The 23,423-nt window shown below is 44.5% G+C and overlaps 1 protein-coding gene across 9 annotated transcripts in view; it reads left to right on the forward strand.

The window, feature by feature from the left end:
* Positions 1–23,423, forward strand: part of DAB1 (DAB adaptor protein 1) — a 1,337,206-nt gene that overhangs the window by 1,264,353 nt on the left and 49,430 nt on the right. For 8 of the 9 annotated variants that reach the window (XM_061411800.1, XM_061411794.1, XM_061411799.1 and 5 more), the window contains one exon: positions 7,073–7,132. In XM_061411800.1, coding sequence (XP_061267784.1) covers positions 7,073–7,132 — 60 coding nt within the window. The remainder of the gene's footprint in view (positions 1–7,072; positions 7,133–23,423) is intronic. The other variant, XM_061411797.1, reaches the window with a different exon arrangement.

Raw genomic sequence — 23,423 nt, forward strand, 5'->3', positions numbered from 1 at the left:
TTAATGGCCAACTGGGTAGAATATTTTAATTTTTAATGGATCTTAACTATTTTCAGTTGACACAGAAATCAAACATTCCATTTTACTAAATTAATCCTTTGGAGGGTTGTTGTTCAGAATATGAGGGTCCTTCATTTCTCAAAACAATGTGCGGTTGAATTCCCTTAAAAAGTCAATTGCATCGCTGAAAATGAAGGCCAAATTCAAAAATGCTGTTTGGAGACAACAGTGGGAATATTAACTGAATGAAAGAAAGTTGAGCTAAAGGTTTTACCCCTTCTGAAGGGAAGGTAGATTAATATTCTTAAAAATGTCTGCTTATGTGAAGAAGCCTAAACACGTGTTTTTTTTTTAATTTATATTACCAAAGTATAATTGATTTACAATGTTGTGTTAATTTCTGCTATACAGCATGATGATTCATTTATACATGTATATGCCTTCTTTCTCATACTTTTCTATGATGGTTTATCACAGGATATGGAACATAGCTCCTTGTGTGTTACACAGTAGGACCTTGCTGTTTATCCATTCTATAGATAACAGTTTGCATCTGTTAATCCCAAACTCCCAATCCTTACCCCCTACCCCTCTCCCTTGGCAACCACAAGTCTGCTGTACACTTTTAAACTCGTTAATTCTCCTAAATATGCTGTAAAGTAGGTATTTTAATCCCACTTTTTCAAGGGGAGACTGAGGCTCTGAGAGGTTTAGTAGCTTCCTCAAGGCTGTACAGCTGTTAAGAGCTGGGACCAAACCCACACTGCTTCCCCTGTGCTTTTCCACCAAAGAATCTGTGTAATTACAGCACAGCCACACATCAAACAAATGTGACAACCTCCAGTTTTTCATTAATTAGAATTTTATCCCTAATTTGAAATATAAACATTATGGAAGCAGGAAAAATTTTAATGTATTTAAATAAGTGATTTTAATTTTTTTAATTTACTCAGTTGTGTGGTCTGTTATTCTGCCTTGGGCATGCATTACTTGTGTAATAAAAGTAAAACATATTTTCAGTTTTCATCAAATGCACAGAATTCTAAATGACTGAAGTATGTTAGTTCTACCAGCACCTCAATTTAACCAGCCCTTGGAGAAGGAAATGGCAGCCCACTTCAGTGTTCTTGCCTGGAGAATCCCATGGACGGAGAAGCCTGGTAGGCTGCAGTCCATGGGTCACACACAGTCGGACACAACTGAAGCGACTTAGCAGCAGGGGGTAATGATCTATTTCTATGCACAGGTTCCATCTGGGTTCAAGTGCAAGCTTGCTCTTTGAAAAGTTGTCTAAAATCATCGCTTACCAAGTTTCTGTCTTGGTAGAAGACAGAAACGTTGCATATCTGTCCTCAGTGTCAAATTTTAAAGTCCAACATTGCTGTGTCTCAGTATTGTTACTGAACCAAACTTGCGTCCACAGACAAATCTACTGACACCGGCTTGTGGTGAAGGAAAGAGCAGAGTTTATTGCAGGGTGCCAAGCAAGGAGCCCAGGGCTGCTAGTACTCAAAACACCCGAACTCCCTTCAGGAAAGCATTTTAAAGGTCAAGTGAGGGAAGAGAGTTGCAGGGTATGTGATCAGCTTGTGTACAACTCTCTGGCTAATCATTTGGTAACAGGATGGTGTCACAGTATTGTTCCTTAGGCATCAGTAGGTCTGGGCGCTACATGCTCATGGGCATCAAGTAGTTAATTTCTTCAATTTGTTGGCAGTTTTAGCATCTGCAGAACAGCTCAGGAAATGTGCATCAGATCCTATTGTCTAGGTACTTCCAGAAGATATGAGGCAGGAGCCCGTTCTGGGAAGGCCCCATAGGGTCCTGCTCAGTTACAGTGTGACGCCAGAGGAACCACTAACCAGTCGTCTGATGAAGAGAGAGAACCTTTTAAAATAAAATTAGATTTTTCCAATATAAGAAGTTCTTAAATTTAGACTTATCTGTAGTTGGCAGGGCTTCTTTTGTGCCCTGTCGGGGTCTCTGGGCGGCCATCTAGTGTACTAGGAAGGACTGACTTTGGCAAGCAGGGAACTGGGATATATTTCCGACTCTGTCACCAACTACCTTTGGCTAAGGGGTAGCGAGCAAGGCACTTGCCCTCTCTGAGACTCAGTTTCCCCAGTGATAAAGTAGGAGAATAAGTTCTCCCTAAATCACATGTAGGCATGAGAATGAAACAAGATCACAAGGAGACTGTAAAGAAGAGGATTCATCCCAGGTCACACACTGCATCCACAGCCATTAAGCCACCTTGTCAATCCCTTTCCTTCTCTGGGCCTAGGTTTACTTATCTATCGAATGTGCAAATAAGATGGAAGTTTGTCGTGGGCATGGCCCTTTTCTGTTCTTTGCAACTAGTCCCTCAGCACAGGACTGTTAGAGAAGCATGCTACCTTGCTTTACAGAGCAACAAGACTTAGAAGTGCTGTGCATCCGTGTGTGTATATATGTGTATATAGTTTTGGTAACATTTCTCAAACAAGGTCTCTGTGAATGGGGGCTTACATACAGTATCTTCTTACGTCTCATAGCTACCCCAAATGGCTTGAGTCATAATTCCCACTTTACAGATGAGGAAAGAGTGCTGCAGACATAACGCATGTTGCCCAGGCTTACAGAGCTAGCAAGAGGTAGAACCTCCCACTCACTGATTTCTGTGCCTAAATAAGTAAATCCAAGGGCTCTTTTCAGTTCAGAATATCCTTGGATAAGTTTTACAAGTAGATTCTATATAGGTTTCAAGTCAGTATCTAAAAGTCACCCTTCTGTTAACAGTTCTGACATCCAGGATCTTCCCCTCTGTCCATAATTAATAGGAAGTACCATTTAAGGGAATGACTGTTTTATTGCTTTCTGTTGGAAGGGCCTCTGGTCATCTTTCTCTCTTGTCTTGCCAGGCCACTGGGCCTCATTTTGCTTAACAAGAAATAAGCTCTTGGGCCTGAAGATAGGCTGTGCTTTTAAGGAGCTGCTATTGGGAGCCTCAACATTTTTTAGGGCCTACAAGTGTCCCATATTTATTCTTCCTGAGTAGACTTCAGTGTTTCTTATACTTCAGCTTGGTCAAGGTAGTCTCAGATTTTATTTTATTTTATTTATCCTCTGTTTTCTGGAATGAGGGCCTAAGTTTTAACTGTTTTGCGACCTCAAGTGAAGTACCTAGCTTCTGTGTCTCAATTTCTTGGGCTATAGAATATAGATACTATAGTCTCTGCTTCTAGAAGTGGTATGAATATGTAAAGCAACCAGGACAGCACTTGGTACATAGTAGGTTTTGTGTAAATGTTAGTTCCTTTCACTTCCTAATGCCATCAATATCAGATGCTGCTTGAGATGTCTTATGATGATGCATTAAGTGAGGTAGAACATGACTTGCTCACCTTATCTTGTCAGAGAGCCCAGTGGAAAGCTGCAGCCTCACTTGACTTTGCTATTTATAACTCCAACACAAGGGAGGGAGAGACTCTTGAGTACATGTCACCTCTCTTTGAGGATCAGTAGTCTCATTTTCCAAACTGGATTAATAATAATAATAATTGTCTTTCTATTTGCATGCCTCAGAAAAAATTATTAGTTGTCTTTTTTAAAACAACACAGAACCCCACAGTACAAAGCGTTTTTACCCATCACTTAATTCTGACCCTTCCAACAACTCAGTGAGATGAGAACAGTTGTAATAACTACCATTTTAAATGTAAGAAATTTAAGCCCTTCATACTTAAGTGATGGGCCCAAGGCCAGAGCCTCTGATTTTAAAACCTAGTGTTCCTTCAGACTTTAGCAAGCTTCCAGCATCAGTGAGATCGCAGCTTGCCAAGGGCACATTCTCCAAGTTTGTTCATTCAAAAATCATTTTTAATTACCCAAGATTTGTTACACATTGTTATTTTAAAACGACATGTCTCTAATCCTATGTCACCCAGCCATCAACCTGCCCCTCCACACTATTAATATATTGCTGCACTGAAAGTGTCTTCTGTATGAATGGTCCTTAATGTATAGTTTCTAGAGTAATTTCATTTATTCATTCAATAAATAGTTAGGTATGGAGCACCAGCCTGTGCTGGGTGCATCAGGATGCACAACCAGATAAGGAAACAGGTTCAGAGAACAGTGACTTCTTCAGGGTCATACAGCCTGTGGCAGAGCCAGGATTAGGAACCAGACTTTCCACCTCGTTTTGGTCCAGGACGGTTATCACTCTATACAGCATCATATTACTGAAATGGTCCACAGATGGGACATACCAGTTAGGGGAAGATGAGAGCCAAGACCAAGGCACCGTCTGGTCTTCATCCTTTTAGTGTTTCTGCTGGTTTTTCTGTCTTCAGCACATATGTGGTAAATGTGTGATGCTTACAAGTTTCTTGTTTAACCGTTATTTACAGATGGGGAAACAAAGGTAATAAAATATCTACTGAGCCCTCAGCAGGCTTATAAATCAGTCGGAATTCAGAGTGACCAGGAAGCTGCAGTGTGATTTGACAACTACTTTGTAAGATAAAGCTCCTTTTACACCCTCCTTCAGTAGCCTGATGACTTTTCCATCTCCCCCAGCGAGACAAGGAGCGCTGATAAGTCAGGGGCCACGTTCATCTTGTTCACCACATTGTCCTAGGGAAAGCACCATGCGCAGACACTTAATAGGTTCCTGGTAACTTTTATTTCTTAATGAAAGAATGCACCGGATGTTATGAGTACAGAGGAATGCTCCACCAGTACTCTAGTGGCGCTCCCAACATGATGTCTTAGCTGAAGTAATTCTTAAAAGACAAACAGGCAGGTTGATATCTCACCCATGGGACAGCCAAGCAGAAGAGCTTTCTCAATTATGCACAGTTTGGGTTTCTCCATCCTACTGCTTCTCCTCCATTTGCAGGCATAATTGACAGTCAGCTGCGGTTCAACTTACTAAGTGCCCATAGTGAGCAGTGAATTGCAGGGAACAGAAAAACACTGTTCATTTTGCTCAAGCAAGGGTGAGCTGCTAGTAAAAATAAAAGTGAGGGCTTGTAATTTATTGGCCCTTGTTAACAAGGACTCTGTAGGCATTCTTAGAGGGTTCCTTTTGGAGGGAGCTTACTTATCAGGAGCAAAGAAATTACATTCTTCATGGGCTGCCTGCTGCAGGAGTAACTGAAAGTGCATCTTCTGCACAGCCATGCTCACTCAGAGTCCTGTTGTTTTGCAAGGATGTGCACGAGCTTCCAGGAGTATAGAATGAATGTCAGAGGACAAGAAACACCCAAATCTACTGTGGGAATGGTTGGAACAGAGGGGAGCTGCAGCTATTTGTATGATGCAGTAGTTCAAGGCAGACTATACAGGCTGATGCTTCTGGCTTCCCACTCACAGAGATTAAATGAGGATGTATGTGAACATAAATGTTTAGAATAATGCCTGGCACATAGAAAATGCTCTGGCAGTGTTAGCTCATACCGTTAGTGATAAATGTCTTGTTCCATAGCCAGAATAAGATACCTTTGACTCTGATCACTTCCTAGCTATGAAACTTTAGGCAAATTTCCCTAACATCTCTGAGCCTCACTCTCTACTACTTAAAGTGGAGATTTTAATACCAACTTCTCAGCATTAGTATAAAGATTTTAAGGTAAGTGAGAGAGAAAATGGCAAAGGGACTCCAGGAATAAGCTCAAATTCTTCTCTAAGCTGGTCCAAGCTTAAAAGATAATTTTTCTTAACTATTCTCCACAATCCTCAATGATATACTTATGTAGCAGACACCTGCTGAAGGACTACTGGCTCTTATGTGCCATGCCTGTTTTTAAGGGGCTTCCCTGGTAGCTCAGCAGTTAAAGCAATGTGCCTGCAATGTGGGAGACCCGGGTTTGATCCCTGGGTTGGGAAGATCCCCTGGAGAAGGAAATGGCAACCCACTCCAGTATTCTTGCCTGGAGAATCCCGTGGACAAAGGAGCCTGGTGGGCTACAGTCCATGGGGTCGCAAAGAGTCGGACACGACTGAGCGACTTCACTTTCACTTTCACTTTGATCAAAAAGAGACCAGTTATCAGACAGAAAACCACTACTGGCTGATCCCTCCATGGAGGGTTTGAGTTAAGCTTTGCTAGTCACTGAGGATGAACTAGTGTCAGAAACTTGAATGTTTCAGAGCAAGGCCCCTGATAGACTCACTTGAAAAGTATTCCACAAGTCCATTGTTATTCATATGTATTTGGGTACATATGTACATAATGTATTAATGGCAAAAGACATTACCGTTCTAACACTTGACAGTATGATGGTGCCAAATAGACTTTTATTATTTACTCTCTTTTGCCTTCGATGTATAACCTAAGCAAGAAGCAGAGCTGAAGTTCCCATTTCAGTGAGGCCCAGAGGAGCTAAGTGACTTGCTTAGGCCTTGACAGTTTACACATGGCCCAGGAAGGCCAGATGGATAAGGAAGAGAAGAGAGGGAGAAAAGTTACAGAGAAGTGTTAGAAAACCATTGGAGAGTTTTTCGATTCTAGTCGCATGCTTTTTCTGCCATGGATGGACCCTTTTCTTACAGAAAAACCTTTGGTGATTATCAGATAGTATGTGAGTGATCCCAGCAGAAGCTGTATTTTGTTTTAGGACCTGGGTATTTGTTGAATTTTAAATAACCTGGATCTCAGATCAGCATGGAGTAGTACTTCAAGCTCAGCTGCAAACTGTTTGTAACAATTTAGGCACCTCCTAGCACCTCCCTGGCATCACTTTTGTCTTTGGTGAGATGATTATTTTTTTCACCACATGATCTCTGAAGTCTCTGCCTTTAGCTTCCTCTGCTGTGGTACTGTGAGGAGTCCGGTGGCAGAGACATCCTGCAAACCTCTGTGGAATGATTCACACCCCCTCTCCTCCTCCAGCTTGCCTGAGAGGAGGAGCCTGGCCTGACGCTTTCATGCTACCAGCAGCTCCTCCTTCTGCTGGAAGTTGGCTGCTCAGGCCTCCGGGGCTGAGTTCACACACGCTTAGCCAGTGGAAGGAAAGCCTGGTTGCTTTGTTCTTCAAAAGCAGAGTACCAGAGTGTTTTGACTGTGTTGAATTTGATTTTTTTGTAGGTTCCCACCAGCCAAAAGAAGGAAGGTGTTTATGATGTGCCAAAAAGTCAACCTGTAAGTGTAAGTACATCTCCTGTCTTCTACTGGGTCCCCACAACCTGGCTTTATACCGAGGCTTGGTCTGCAATCCGAGGAAGGGAGTCCACAATCCGCTCTTATGCATACGGATTACCACCTATATGGCTTTGCTGGGGACAGCATGCTGGGGACTCCTCAGTGGGTGAGGGGAAGGGGGTTAGAGGTGGAAATGATGGGGCTGAGTCTGCATGAAGGTCTGGCTCCCTGAGTGGAAATCTGCTGAATCATGAAAACTCCTACGTCCAAGGGATTCAGAGTCTCAGGTATTTTATGGAAAAAGTCTCCAGCCAAAGACTCCGTGATGCCTGGTCAAGCAGGGGCAGTTCTTGGTTCTGGGGAGAGAGCTGTCCACTCAATTTGAAAGTGATCAAGAAGCTTCAGAAAGACAGAACAAGGGCTGGCCAGAGCCTTTGGAGTGTGTTAAGGGTCCAGTCAGTGATCAGCACGCTATAGAAAAGGCCATGTGTTGTATGTAGGCTTGCAGAGAACCGGGGGCCCGCTGCACCTGGACCTCATCTGCTAGGGGGACTCCTGGAAGTCTGAGATACAAAGGAAAATACTCAGTTGTGTGTCACTGCTGGGCTCAGAACCATGTTTGAGACATGTTTCAGTGCAACTGAAGTTGCACTCAGAAGGCGCCTTCTACCTAACCCAGGCAGCCCTGAGGAGCCAGTGCAGGCTTTGAGTGGGGGGACCTGTGACTTTGCCTCAGCTTGTGTAAAAAGAAGTGGGGTGTTTAGTCTCTGCTGACTTCATTCAATCATGGGTGGGAGGAGCACCGGTTTTGAAGTCATACTGACCCTCAGGAACCCAGCTGTGGTCCTAACAGAGCTGTTGTGAGGCTAAATGACCTTCTCTGGAACACTGTTATCAGTCCTGGACCCCACACCATGAGAGACATAGAGACAGCCCTGTATGTTTCAAGATAAGATTAATAATGGGGTTTGAAACCCAATTTGGTGAACAAGTAGCAGAAGGACCTGAAAACATTTGGCGTGGAGAAATGAAACCATGACTATGGAGGTGGGCATCCCTAGGACCATGAAATGGAAGAGGGATTATACTCTTCTGTATCTGCCAACTCTTGGAACTCAGACGGGGGTGGCCCTACAAGAAAGTCATTTCTAACTCCAGCTAAGGGTGGTCTACTGATGGTCAGAACTGCTCAAGGGTGGAACTCTGGCACCTCAGAGAGTAAGCTCTCCATCACTGGAGCTGTACAAGCAGAGCCTTGAAGACCACCTGTCAGAAGGATGATGGGATGAAGGTGGGGGAGGGGAGGGGATTCAGACATTGAATGGCCAGAGGGGCAAGCCTTTGATACCCTTTCCAAACCTGAGTTTCTGGATTCCTCCAATCAGGAGTCTTTCTGGCCCCTTCTTACCCTCCCCTGGCTCCACTCCCCTTTTTCCTAGTGAACTTTCTTTCTGACTTATTTCCATTTCTCAACCCACTCTTCCAGTATCTTGAAACCATCCTATCCCACCTAAAGACGGCTTGCAAAACTCAATGCATGTTAGTTTTAGTAAGAAGACATATCTGAGTACCAGCCCCTTTAAAAACACCGAGTGTAGAAACAGTAGAAGGCATGCAGTGTAGGGCCGTTCAGAAAAAGCAGTTTTTCTCTCAGAGGCCTTTGCATTTAATCAAGCCTGCTTGTCACCAAGACACCGGTCTGCTCTTCGTGTTTCAATTTGGTCCAGCCCCCATCGCACAGCTCCCTCCAATTCAATTTGTGCCTAAATTGCCTTACTTGCCCCTAACAGGCTTAGATACGTGAGGAAACATGCTCCATTTGCTGCCTTTGGTTTTTGTGAATTTATTAACCAGCCTGGCCACACCACCTCCATGCTTAGTAGCTCCAAAAAAAGAAAAAGAAAATCCAGACTCTCAACCTGACATACACGGCACTCGGGTCCCAGCCTCTGCTGTATCTTTGGCCTGCCTCATCCTGGTCCAGCTCCACTGGACTCCTCAGCTTCCCCAAGCAGTCATACCCTCCCCACCCTCCCTGCAGCCCTCCCCCAACATCCTGCCTTGTGTTTAGGGGAGTCTTTCTTGATTCTCCCAACAGTGTCAGCACGTCGCCCCTGCATTTGCGCCTCCACACCTGTCATTCCTCCAGGAGTAGACCACACAGTGTTGGAATCCTTCTTCCTCAGGAGCTTCTGGGAGCTTCCTGGGGTCCTTGTGTTACTAGAAGCAAGCCCAGGGCTTGGTTCTTCGCAGCCAGATACAACACGGCTACTCTAGGGATAGTTAATAGATATATGGATCCTTTTTCCTTGTAGAAGGGATTTATGAAAATTCTTGCTATTTTTTTTAATGAGAATTTCCTGTTTCTCTGATTCTAAACAGTCATTGAGGACGTATGCTAAAGCTTTGCTTAGAGAATGTCGGGGCTGCCTGAATGCCCCACAGTGGCTTCCCACCTATTATTACCACTGACTCTCAGAAGCATCTGATGATGATAATGGCTTTTCCATGAACTATCTCAGTATTTCTAAAAATCTGAGAGAGGGAGAAAGTGCAAAGCGTAGTCTCAAGTGAGAGGCAGGTGGATGCACCTGGAATCTCAACTCCTGTCTATCGTTACTGCCTGTAAGCCTCGTGATAGGTCTCCTTGCCTCTGAGGCACAGTGTTCTCATCTTCCAAAAGAAATTACTGATACGAAGTTGCAAGGTGATTTTGAGGATAAAATAGTCTGTGTATTGGAAAGTTATTCCCACTTGCCTAAACCTCCCAGAGATGTCTTATGTATCCTGTGTCTCCCTTGCTCTGACATCTTCCCTTGTCCCAGGCTTCTCCTCAATGCCCCTCCTCTCTGCCAAGTGCCTTTCCCCAGGATATATCTATGCTCTGAGAATCCCTGCCATACTGTCGCTGTTCACACCTTCACCACCTGCTCCTTACCCAGAAACACAAACCAAGGACAACCAGGCATCTTCCAAGGGAATCTGGGGGATCCTACAAGTTTCCCACAAGAAGGGAGACTGCCCATTGGTCTGTTAGTCTGGGGACCACCTGGTTTCTTCTTCCTTGGGACAGATCTGCACAGAGTCCTAATAAAGGACTCAGTTTGGTGCTGTCATTGAGGAAAACCACCAACCAGGCCAGAAATATACAACCATCTGATCTTCAGAGTCAAATCTGGGTATGGCTCTCATCCTGACCACCTATTAAGGGTCCTTGAGTAGCTTTTTGTATCTCTAAGCCTCAGTGTCATCATCTGTACAAAGAAAGTAGTGTCTGTCTTGTAGCTTTGTTTGACGGATTAAAGATTTATGTAAAACCTTTAATAGAGGACATGGAGTAGATTAAATGAGAACATTTCCACTTGTTGCTGAAACAAGCAATGCACCAGCCAACAGTTCTCACAGAGCTGAGGATTGCCACGTATTCTAAGTGACAGCCCAACTCCACCAGGAAGCCTTCCTTGCCCCAGAGTAATCAGCCTCTCTGGGATACCTCTGTCCTTCTCTTTGTGATGATCATAAAGGATTATTTTCTCTTAATGTATCCACTGAGCCATTGGACCTTGGGTTCCTTAAAAGCCTGGCTTTCGGGTTAATGATAGCACTTACCTTAGAGTTTTTGCTAGAGACTGCTGCTGCTGCAAACCCCACTCCACTACTCTTGCCTGGAAAATCCCATGGACGGAGGAGCCTGGTAGGCTGCAGTCAATGGAGTCGCTAAGAGTCGGACAGGACTGAGCGACTTCACTTTCACTTTTCACTTTCCTGCATTGGAGAAGGAAATGGCAACCCACTCCAGTGTTCTTGCCTGGAGAATCCCAGGGACAGAGGAGCCTGGTGGGCTGCTGTCTATGGGGTCACACAGAGTCAGACACGACTGAAGCGACTTAGCAGCTACTTCAGTCGTGTCTGACTCTGTGTGACCCCATAGATGGCTAGAGACTAAATGAGCTTAAATATGTGAATGAGCACAGGACTCGGTACACAGTGAGGATTCAATAGCTGTGAACTGTTATTATGCTATTTGTTTCCCTTTCTTTTCTGTGAGCTCCTTGAGGACAAGAATTACTTTTAATCATCACTATCCATAAAGAAACTTTTCTTGGGATTTCTGTTCTTGAAATTTTGCTTATAGACTCGTTCCCCAGAAAGAAACACATGTCCACATGTAAGTTTTTGTAGACCTTGAAGCCAACGAGATCCCTTGATCTCAGCTCTAGAACCTCTATTCTAAAGCCTCAGTTTGTGGCTCATCATCACTCTTTCATGGTCAGAGAGATGCTCAGAAAGTGGCAAATTTGATGTATTGGGGATTTCAGAGGTTTAGGGCAGCAGATGTCGGAATTCATTGTGTTTGTTACATTGTTCCCAGGTGGTACTAGTCATAAAGAACCTGCCTACAAGTGCAGGAGATATAAGAGATGCTGGTTCAGTCCATGGGTTGGGAAGATCCCCTGGAGAAGGGCATAGCAACCACTCTAGTTATTTTTGCCTAGAGAATCCCATGGACAGAAGAACCTGGCAGTCCACAGGGTCACAAAGTTGGACAGGACTGAAGTGACTTAGCATGCACACATGTATGCAGGTTCAGACAGAAAGCCAATTCTGTTTTTACTCCCTCACCTTCACCTTCCCTGGTGGCTCAGATGGTAAAGAATCTGCCTGAAATGTGGGAGACCGGGGTTCAGTCCCTGGATCTGGAAGAAAATCCCGTGGACAGAGGAGCCTGATGCTCTACAGTCCATGGGGTTGCAAAGAGTGAGTGACTAACACTTCCGCTTTCACATTCGCTCATCCCTGTCCTAGTTGAACATCCTCCTTGTCCCATAAACTTAGGATGCTCAGCTGTACTGGCCCCTTTCCTGTTCTGCTCTCGTAAATAACACATTAGGATGCTTTTGTTTGCTTATTTTACTTTGCACCTATAATATCGCCTTCTTCCAGCAGATTTGTTCTTGAGGTCATGCTTTGCTTCCCTCCATCATCTCCTGGGAATCTGAGCCCAGATAAGGATTAATCCCACTCACTCCTAGAAATATACATTCCTTCCCTTCCTGGTCAAGGAAGTCAGAAGCTTTGCACAGGGTCTGATCTCCTCTGTATCTTTAAACAGGTGGGTCTGCTTCTATGTCAAGGTCTCTGAAACCTGGTGGCATAAATGCTTGCTGGCAGGAAATGTTAGTTGGCTAGAGAGTTAGGAAGGTTTCAGGAAAGAAGGTGCAACTTGGGCAAAGCCCTGAAGGATGAGAGGATTTGAACAGGCAAAAGAGACATGGAAGCACCTCTGGGCAAATCACTGGGGTCCTGGTTCCTGAGTCCAGACTGCCTCTAAGTAGCAACACTCAGACCTGGTTAATTTCTCATCAGTTTCCTTCTTAAAGAGGTGGGCAAGGCAGACAGTCTCCCTTTCTGCCAGCTGATGATGCTGTCATGTTCTTTAGACAAATTCCCTGGCCTCTTTGGGGATGTCAAAAATGTACATTCCTAAATGGAGAGGAAAGTGTCCACATTCATTATTTAGTGCCTTTTGCACTCTGTTAGCCTTTGGACATGGTCTAGTTTCACAGCAGGCATTCACAGGCTGCTAAAGGGCCCATTCCAAATCCTTTTATGCCTCACAGCGCTGAACTTGGTTGAGATTTTCTGTGAAGGTCAACGGTTTCAACGACAGGAAATACTCCACATTCTTCTTCTCCCCTACGCTCACCCTCTCATATAATATTCTTACAACTGAACAAGATCTTTTATCCTTCACCTTATAATTGCCCAGTTTAAAAGCTTTTTATGTAGTTGTATTAGATATAAAAGACTTTCTAATTATTAGTAATAACAAGTCAGTGATTACTAGCTGAACTTTTTTTGGCCTTCAAAAGAAATTCTGGGAAGTTTGGCATAGTGGTAAATAGGAAGGACATAGGTTGTCAAATGGATGCTTTGGTCTCAATATTAATTTCCTTTTGGTGTAACATGGATTCAGAAATTGAAAGGAATGATAAGACCTCCTTGAGATTCTCTCTTCCCTTTGTCAGTCGCTTTGACTTTCTGAGACTCCGTTTTTTGGGCTGCAAAGTGGAAAGGATCACCATCTGCTAGTAACACTTCAGGGCTTTCATGAGACTCACACATCAACATGAAACATTTCTGTGATGCTCAGGGGTCACTTTTATGAGATGCTGGGGAAGTAAAAATTGAAGGATGGTATATATTTGTTACTTCTACTGATTTTATGTGCTGTTCTATGATTAAGAGAGGGTCTTCCCAGGTGGCTCAGACAGTAAAAACTCTGCCTGGAATGTGGGAGACCCAGGTTGAATCCCTGGGTTGGGAAGATCCCCTGGAGAAGGGAATGGCTACCCACTCCAGTATTCTTAACTGGAGAATCCCATGGACAGAGGAGCCTGGCAGGCTACAGTCTGTGGGGTCACAAAATGTTGGACACGATTGAGCGACCAACACTTTGACCTGATTAAGAGAATGGCCCATGTTTAATGACAAGAGAGGTCAAAACTGCTCTCAATATAAGAAAGAAATTGAAGACCATCTGAGCTGATTTTCAGAAATGACAGCCTCTCAAAGTAGTGAGTTCTCTGGCCCTAGGAGTGTTCAGGCAGCATATAGTGGTTCTATAAGGAACCCTCATATTGTAAAGCTGACTACAGTGCTAGACTTCCAGTTCTCTTATCTCCTCTGGCGTTCCATTCGCCCTCATGTATTAATACTTATCTCATCATCTTGCGCGCAAATAGCTCAGCTGCCAAGCCATATACCCCCTCCCTGTCTTCATTATTATCGTCTGGCTTCATTATTAGAATCCTGTGTTCAGATGTCTACTCTGAAATGCCCATCAATAAGTCGTGGCCTTTCCCAGTGAAGTTAGTGCTCTGAATAAGAAGTTAACCAAGTAGTGTAATCAGATCACCTCACTGAGCGAGCATTGGCCCAGAGTAGGTGCTTAGAAATCTGTTCCTCCTTAATTTCCTCCTATAGAACTTTAAATCAAGGCTGTAGACCAGTCTGTATCCTCAAGGCTGTAGACCAGTCTGTATCCTGTATCCAGTTTATCAGGCTGGATGAAACTGATAAACATCCCAACGGTCAGATTTGAAGTTGAGGGATCCATTCGGTTTCTTTTATGGACAGTAGCCGTATGTACCGGATCTAGGGCTAACATAGCTGGGGAAAAGCAGAAAGACCCCACTGAGCATCTCTGCCCCAGACAGCCTAGGCTCTGATCTTGGCTGATCTCCTTCAGTAACCACAAACCTGCTAGGTAGGTGTCATTTACATATAAGGAGCCTGAGGCTTTAAGAGTTCACAAAACTCACAAAGCCAGAAGTTGAACCCTGTGTTGTTCTGACTCAGGTACCCACATGATTCCACTAAAGTAATGCTGCCATTAGGTTTCCAGAAAATGCAAAGTCCTCCATCTCCTAACCCTCAACTGATCAGAATCAGTACTTGGAACTCAGTTCCCCGCTCTGATTACTCATTGCTTTTGAGTTTCTATAAACACTCGGAGCTCAGGAGGCCTGAGGCTCTGTGTATGACTGTGAACACCTCTCTCCTTCTCTAGACCCTCACTCTGCCTGGCACCACTGCTTTCCTCATCCTGCTGTTGAAAAGATGTTTTTGAATCCCAGAGAACAAATCTTAATGAAAGCAGCCTACCTCTGAAACTCAGAAACCTGCTTGTTTTAGTGCCCCTGCCTCCTACACTCCAGACTCCTTGGTGTTTTTCTATGAGACCCCTGTCCCCCCAGCAGTCAGCCTCTGGATGGCTTTCCTTGTCCCGGATTCATTTCCATTTTGCTGCTGCAAATGTAGGAAGAGGCAATCCATTCATGGGAAGAATTGCAAGAGTTCTCTGGACAATTGTTTCCTCCACGCCCAGTCCCCATCATTCACGGCAAATAAATTTTCATTCAGAATTTAGCAGTTGGTTTTTCCTTTAGTTTGAAATCTGAATCAAGATGTTGCATAATTGGATTAAGTCTAGTCTGAGCATTTGTCAGTTTCACTTCCTGATTAAGCACCACATTGCAGAGAAATTATAATGATCACAACACAGTGAACAGAGGTGTCACAAGAGAGGAGATCATCTCAAAGTGAGAAAAAGGAATCTGAATCTGCATATTCCCACAAAAGAAAGAGAAGCTTGCCTCTTCTGATGTTTCTTGAGTGGACTTTCTTTTAGCTGTATGTGAACTTTTTCCTGGGATAGAATCCTAAATTTCTAGAATCTTAAAGTTAATAGGAATATTAAAAGATGCTGTCTCGTTTAACCTGCCCACCAAAGCAAAAATCCTCCAAGGCTTGTGATGAGTGCAAATAAGCATTCCTGACTCCTGGGCTTCAGCTCACATACCTGCAGTGACAGACCTTCATCACTTTTGTAATCCCAGACGTCTGATTGCTACAAAACCCTTCTCTCTTTAGAATTCCCTTACAACTTCTATTCATTTCATTCTATTTCTATTTCATTCTACTTTATTTCATTTCATTCTTTTCTATCCATCCTGTCCTTTCATTCATCCATTTGGCAAATGGTTACTAAGAAGCTCCTACCTGCCATACGGTGTTCTATTCCATAGCAGTATAAAGATGAATAAGACCAGCTGCTGAAGAAAGTTAATGGTCTCAAAAAGAAGATAGACATATAAAAGTAATCCCAATCAATACAATCAAGGCTGTAAGAGGCTACAAGAGGCCCTGGGGGCAGTGGAGGGGCAGTAAACTTTGCCTGAGGGAGTTTAGTAAGGTCTTTACCTGGGGGATAGAGTTTGAAAAGACTGGAGAAAGGGTGGAACACTATACAGGAAGAGGAAATTGAGTGTTTAAAGGCACTGAAATGTGGAGAAGCCTCACATGTCCCAGGGGCTGATGAACAGTCTGGAATGACAGGACCACAGCATGCCCTCTTGGGAAAGGAGACAGGAATACCAAGGGGAGGGAAGGAGAGGGCCTGAAGTGTGACACTGAGAACCTGGGAATTTGGGGGAGGCCACTGTCACTTTCAGGTGGTGGAGTGACCCTATTGGAGGCATTTTTCAGCATTGCTCTGGCGTATGGCAGGTGGCTTAGCAGGTGGGGAGGTTGTTACATAGCTAATGGAGTTATCTATGCATCTACATCAGGATGGAGTCAGGAACACAGAGTCCATACCAGGCAGTTTAATACAGAGACATGAACATGGGGAACTAGTTACAAAGGTGTTCAGTTCAGTTCAGTTGTGTCTGTCTCTTTGCAACCCCATGGACTGCAGCACGCCAGGCCTCCCTGTCCATCACCAACTCCCGAAGTTTACTCAAACTCATGTCCATTGAGTCAGTGATGCCATCCAACCATCTCATCCTCTGTTGTCCCCTTTTCCTCTCACCTTCAATCTTTCCCAGCATCAGGGTCTTTTCAAATGAGTCAGCTATTTGCATCAGGTGGCCAAAGAATTGGAGTTTTAGCTTCAACATCAGTCCTTCCAATGAACAGTCAGGACTGATTTCCTTTAGGATGGACTAGTTGGATCTCCTTGCAGTCCAAGGGTCTCTCAAGAGTCTTCTCCAACACCACAGTTCAAAAGCATCAATTCTTCGTTGCTCAGCTTTCTTTATAGTCCAACTCTCACAACCACACATGACTACTGGAAAAATCATAGCCTTTACTAGATGGACCTTTGTTGGCAAAGTAACGTCTCTGGTTTTTAATATGCTTTCTATGTTGGTCATAGCTTTTCTTCCAAGGATCAAGCATCTTTTAATTTCATGGCTGCAGTCACCATCTGCAGTGATTTTGGAGCCCAGAAAAATAAAATCTACCACTGTTTCTCCATCTATTTGCCATGAAGTGATGGGACCAGATGCCATGATTTTAGTTTTCTGAATGTTGAGCTTTACGCCAACTTTTTCACTTTCCTCTTTCACTTTCATCAAGAGGCTCTTTAGTTCTTCCTCACTTTCTACCCTAAGGGTGGTGTCATCTCCATATCTGAGGTTATTGATAAAAGTGTTTAAAAAAACCAAATAGGCAACAATGGGGCAACCCAGATGAGTCTTGGTCGGAAGTTGCTACTAGAGTTACCCCTCGAGCTCAACAGACAAAGGAAGGCAGTGGTGTTGGCGGAGCCCAGGAGTTGGGGTCGTCAGCAGGTACTGGGACCACAGAGGGAGCTGCCCAGCAGGAGGTGAGATCACGTGGAGAGGTTTGTCTGGTAGAAAGCCTGGAGAAACTCACCCATTGCAAGAAAACTGCCCAGGGAGAGCAGGGGAGAAATTCACAGTTTTCCTTCCCTCCCACCATCCAACTTCTGATCCCGGCCTCCTCTTGGTCAAATTTAAATGGAAATGGATGGCAAGGGACCCCGAGCAATGTGGTTTACTGGGATTGGTCACTGTCATTCAGCACAGAGCAGGGACGGGCAAGGATGGCTCTGAGGGCCAAGTGTTGAGGGGTAGGCCAGTGAGGACCACTGTGGGTCTGGACTGAGGGCGAGACCCTACTGACAAGAGAAAGCGGGTAAGGCTGTGTGTATATTTGAGTGAATGGTGGGGCTAGATCTAGACGTTCTTGCAGACATGGATGGTGAGACAAATACAAGCTCCCTCCGAGGTGGAAAAATTTGGGACATCAGATAACTGGGTAATCTGAGCCAAATGCCCTGTCTCCTCTCCTATAGCTCTGTCATTTACGGACGCTTTTTTATAGCTCTGACTTCTAAGAAGGTTTGTTCATCAGCCCTTCCATTTGCTGTTTTCAAGTTCTTGTCAAAGTTTATAGTAATCCCTTTCATCTCCCTCTCTGTTTTCAATCCATGACTCACATCAGGGCCCAGTTACGTTACCACCTTGAATGATCTGGTTCTTTCTCCCAGGGTTAACAATCAATGTTCTCGTGAAGGGTTGTACAAATAGGGTTGTAGATGGCTCAATGTTAAGTCATCCCCAAAACTTGCTTTCTATAGAACCCAATATAGAGGGGATAAATGGGTGTGTTAGCAGTTGCCCGGTTCCCTGCTTACTCAGTTGTGTATTGGCAAAAATCATATATGCATAAAACAGTGATGACTTCATTCCTCTGCCACTGGTCTCCTGGAAGAATGGTCTTTAAACTTTTTATAAAACTCAAAAAAAATTTTTTGAATGAAGTGTGTCCAGTAGCCTTCTGTACAAACAGATGAAAGAGGAGGATGTGGTTAGACCCATGTTGAACCCTAAGGCCCACCCACTTGGAAACCCTCTACCTTCCTCTGTCTGAAGAACAGAGGTTTCTAGAAGGGAAAAGGTGTGGAGAAGGTACTGCCAAAGAATCCCGCAGTTATTCCATGGGTGGGAGAAGTTGGGCGGTCAGATGCAGAAAGCCTTCATATCATTTCCTATCAAGGCTTTGTTACTGGACAATCAAATTCTGAGTGCAGACCAGGACTGTAGTCTTTAAGAAGCAGTGAAACAGCAGAAAGAGTGTGAAATTTTTTTATTGGAGTATAATTGCTTTACAGTGTTGTTGAAACTGAGTGTTAGTCGCTCAGTCGTGTCCAACTCTTTGCAACCCTGTGGACTCCATGCTGCCAGTTTCCTCTGTCCGTGGGATTCTCCAGGCAAGAATACTGGAGTGGGTTGCCATTCCCTTCTCCAGGGGATCTTCCTGACCCTAGGATTGAACCTAGTTTCTGCTATACAGTGAAGTGAGTCAGCCATATGTACACATGTATCTCCTCCCTCTTGGACCTCCCCACACCCCCCACCCGCATTTCCTACCCATCAAGGTCATCGCAGAGCACCGAGCTGAGCTCCCTGTGCCATACAGCGGATCCCCACTACTATTTCGCACATCATAGTGTATATATGTCAATCCTCATTTCCCAGTTTGTCCCACCCTTCCCGCTGTGTGCACGTGTCCATTCTCTATGTCTGCATCTCTATTCCTGCCCTGGAAACCGGTTCCTCTGTACCATTTTTCTAGATTCCACATGTATGCATTGAAATTTGAAGCAATTCAGAGCATTATTCTTCTTAACTGTGTGAATCTAGGCAAGGTACTTAACCTTTCAGGTTCTTCTTAGTGACCAGTTAACAATGTGGGGAGAGCTACCTCCCTGGATTCCTATAAGGATTAAATTATAAAACACATATGATTTCTGTTGTGTTTGCCCAGAGTAGGTATTCAGTACTTGGTAGGCAGCATGGGAGTACACTTAAAAACGTGAGCCTTGCAGACTGACTACTTAACGCTTGAAAATCTTCTGCCTCTATTACCAGCTATGTAAACTTGGGTGGGTTATTTAACCTTCTCTGAGCCTCAGTGTATTTGCTTGTAACATGAGAATAATGAGTGTGGTACCTACCTTCTGAGAACTTGAATAAGGTGATGCATGTGAAGCATTTAGAACAGCGCCTGGCATATAGTACTACTCAATAAATGTTAGCCATAGTTGTTATTATGAGCTGTTCTATGAACAAAGGGCTATATCAAATATTTCAAGAAATACGATGATGAGTAAGACCTGGTTTAACCACTAGGGTGCTTTTAGGATCCTGAGAGCACTGGGGGGAAGGGTAAGAGGCTGGAACGTTTTCGGTTCTCCTTGCTCAAGCAATAATGCTAACAAGACCAAGCTTAAATGGGGTGGGGCTGAGCCTGCAGGGGAGTGCCAGGGCTGTGGGGTGAGGATAAAACAGTTGTGATACCAAATGTTGAGCACCCTTACCAAGCAAGGGACTGTAGAAGGCACAGCATACTATGTCAAGGCATTCCCAAATTACCCTGAGACGTACATCTCTTCTCTACATAAAGGCTATTGGGGATCAGAGAAGTTAAACAGCACAGCTAGAAGAGGCATCACTAAGGATCTAATCCCTCTCTCTCTGACCCTAAAGGTAGGGTGACCTAGTTTATCATTCAAACTGGGTCACTTTTAAAGGGAAAGGGGGATTGCTATTAATAATTATGTCAGGACAATAGGTAGGAACGGGAGTGATCTTAGGTAGCCCAGGATGCAGGTCCACCCTATCCACACACAAGAAATGCTCTTCCTACTGAGTCCAGCTGTCTCTAAGACCAGAACACAGTGAGATTTCAAACAGAAGGCGGGAGCTCTCTATCCGCTTTGTTCCTGAAACTCTTTTGCCAGTCACACTATCTATTCTAAAACAAAGACAGTACTGCCCCCAAGATACAGGTGCCCCAATGCACACCTGCTTCTTCAGTGGGCATAAATCAGATTCCTTGGAGCTCTGTGATGTGGGAAGAAAATGGGATTCTGGGGTGTCTGTTAACTGCTGCTGCTGCTGCGAGTCTTTCCTTATCCCTCTAATATAGATCGTTAACATCCATAGAACCTTAACTACAGCATCTCTAATGAGCAGAGCTGTGATATACCGTTTCCCCATAAATATCCATTGAGGCTGACACTCATTGTCTCCCGGTACAGTAATTCAGTGTTTCTGGATAAATCATCATGCTAAGGCTCTTTCTTTCTCCCTAAATGCTGTTGTTAGTGGTTGCAGAAGAATAATGAATGAATTCTAGTTGTAAAAAAGGGGAAAGGGATGAATAAATGGTCATGGAGAATAAGAAAATAAGGTCAGTGACAGTCCCAACCCAAAGTGCGTGAAGCCTGTTTTTGCAATGACTTAGAAAGGAGGCAAGAAACAAGTATTTGCCAAGTGTTTACTGGGGGCCAAGGGAGTACATACAGTGCTTGGCAAGCTGCATCCAGATCAGTGGTTCCCAAATACCACATTGCCAAACAGTCATTGGTGACACTTTCTTTTGGCCATGCGGCATGTGGGAACTTAGTTCCCTGACCAGGGATCAAACCTGTGCCCTGCCCCCTGCATTAGAAGGTGACGTCTTAACTGCTGGATTGCCAGGGAAGTCCCTGGTGACACTTTTTTGAACTTTCTGGGCCCTCACCCCTACAGATGTGCTTTTGTAAGGGTTGTATGTGTTTATATTTAAAGAGAGATTGATAAAGTTCCCCCAATGGATTCCAACGCTTCACATTTATCTAGTTTAATTAACATGCCAACTATTATTTCTCTATTTTGTGGATGAGAAGAGTGAAGTTTAGTTGCTAAAAGGAGAGAGAAGTAAGGTCTGATGATGCAGGAGACTCCTGCTTCTCCACTTGTGCACGAGGAACAGCTCGTGTTAAGGGAACAGTCACTCTCACTTCTTAACCCACTTTCTCCCGTCTCCACCTCTCATTTTTCTGTCTGTCACAGAGACCTGTCAATATGTCATCACATTTCTTTCCGGCAGCTTAGCTGCTGCCTGATCTTCTGTATTACTCTTCTTTCCCACCATCCCATGCCATCAACCCAGTAGTCTGGTTTTTTCCCCTTTTCCTGTGTTTGTAATCTCATAGCCTCGTCTCTTTGGCCGTCTCTAGGTTGTTGTTTCCACGGTCACCTCGAAAGTCCTAGCCCCTTCCCCCCTCATCATTGTAGAGATAACACTTGCCGTGTGATCAGGCCATGGTCCTCCAGAGAGGATGTAGTGGACCTGGAGGGCTGGGCTTCTGAACTACTCCTCTCCCCAGTGGCTGCTCCTTCCCAACCCCTTACTTTGTTTGACCCTCATTGTAAAACACGCATTGTCTTACATCTTTTGTTCTCCTCGCCCTAGAGTACTGGTTAAGAACATGTACTTTAAAGCTCACCCATTTTGGCAAACATCCTAGCTCTGCCGTTTACTCGCTGTTGTGACCTTGTGCAAGGTCATTGACCCTTCTGTGCCTCAGTTCCCTTCTCTGAAAGTGAGGACAACAATAGCACCTACATTTGCCGTGGTAATTAAGTGAGTTATTATATGAACACACCTTAGAGTGGTGTCTGGCTCGTGGAGAGGAACTTTCATCTAAGCATCAGCTATTATGATTATTGTCATGCTTGATGCCTGCTTGGCCAAGAACAGATGAGGTCTTGATATTACTATTTAGCCCCTCCTTCCTCTCTAGACCAGAATGGACTGTTTGGTGGTGTGTTCTATAGATAGAGTCAGTATTTCTTATAATGACTGGATGTCTAGGTGTGGAAGAGTGAGGGATCAAGAAGAGCTTATATATTTAGGAACTTTATGGATCTATCAAAACAAGAATAATGATGTCAACCACTTGTGACCAAACCAGAAATACCGATTAAATCAAAAAGGTCTTTCATAGAGCAAAGATATGGCTAAAGAGGGTTTCTGCTTGTGGGATCTGTATGGGATCTCACTGAATCTGGCATCCTCTGGCCCTGGCTCCATGGTCTTCAGAAATGGGTTGCCCAGCATCAGAGAACAGGCAGGAAAAGAGACCAGAGCACAGACATCAAAGTGACAAACAGAGTGTTCCCTTGTCCCTGTAGAGGTACATACAAAATGTCCTTTTTGTTTTCATTTTACAGTTTCTGTAGTACTGGAAGGTACCTCCTAGAACTAGCCACTGGTCACTTAAGCATTTTTCTATTCAAGCATTCTTTCCCTCCTCCTTCTACAAATACAGTCCAGTGATCATCGCATATCACACACAGACACAGATGCTGTACAAGTCAGACCGGACCCCATCCCTTGCCCAGCTCACATTTCACAGGAGAAGGCTGCCAGTGATCTAGTAAACAGAAATACAGTGCCTGCTGCTGCTGCCGCTGCTGCTGAGTCACTTCAGTCGTACCCGATTCTGTGCGACCCTGTAAACGGCAGCCTACCAGGCTCTTCTGTCCCTGGGATTCTCCAGGCAAGAATACTGGACTGGGTTGCCATTTCCTTCTCCAATACATGCATGCATGCCAAGTCACTTCAGTCGTGTCCGACTCTGTGTGACCCTACGGACAGCAGCCCACCAGACCCCTCTGTCCACGGGATTCTCTAGGCAAGAATACTGGAGTGGGTTGCCATTTCCTTCTCCAAACAGTGTATGAGTGCTAGCCAGAAACCCAAACAGGAAAATGTGACAAGAGCTGGGAGCTAGGACTGTATTTAAGTAAATAGTCAGAGGAGGTCTAGGGATGTGACACCTGAGCCAAGTCTGAGTTATGAGAAGAAACCAGCCTGATGGAGAGTGGGATGGGGACAGGGAAAGGTAGGGTCAAAGGCCTGGGACAGTAATGTTCTAGGGCTCCAGGGGGAACAGAGAGAAGGCTGATGTTGGCCAGAGCTTGGTGGGAAGGGGAGAGTGGTGGAGGGTGGGTTCTGACTCAGAGGCAGCAGCTGAATGTGGACAGTGGTATGGACAGTGGTATAGACAGCGATAAGGAGTTTGAATTTTATCGCAGGTGTAATGGAAGTCAGTGGAGGGTGTTCATCAGCAAGTGAACTTGATCTGACA

The sequence above is a fragment of the Bos javanicus genome, chromosome 3 (genome assembly GCF_032452875.1).
Source record: "Bos javanicus breed banteng chromosome 3, ARS-OSU_banteng_1.0, whole genome shotgun sequence".
Classification (NCBI taxonomy): domain Eukaryota; kingdom Metazoa; phylum Chordata; class Mammalia; order Artiodactyla; family Bovidae; genus Bos; species Bos javanicus.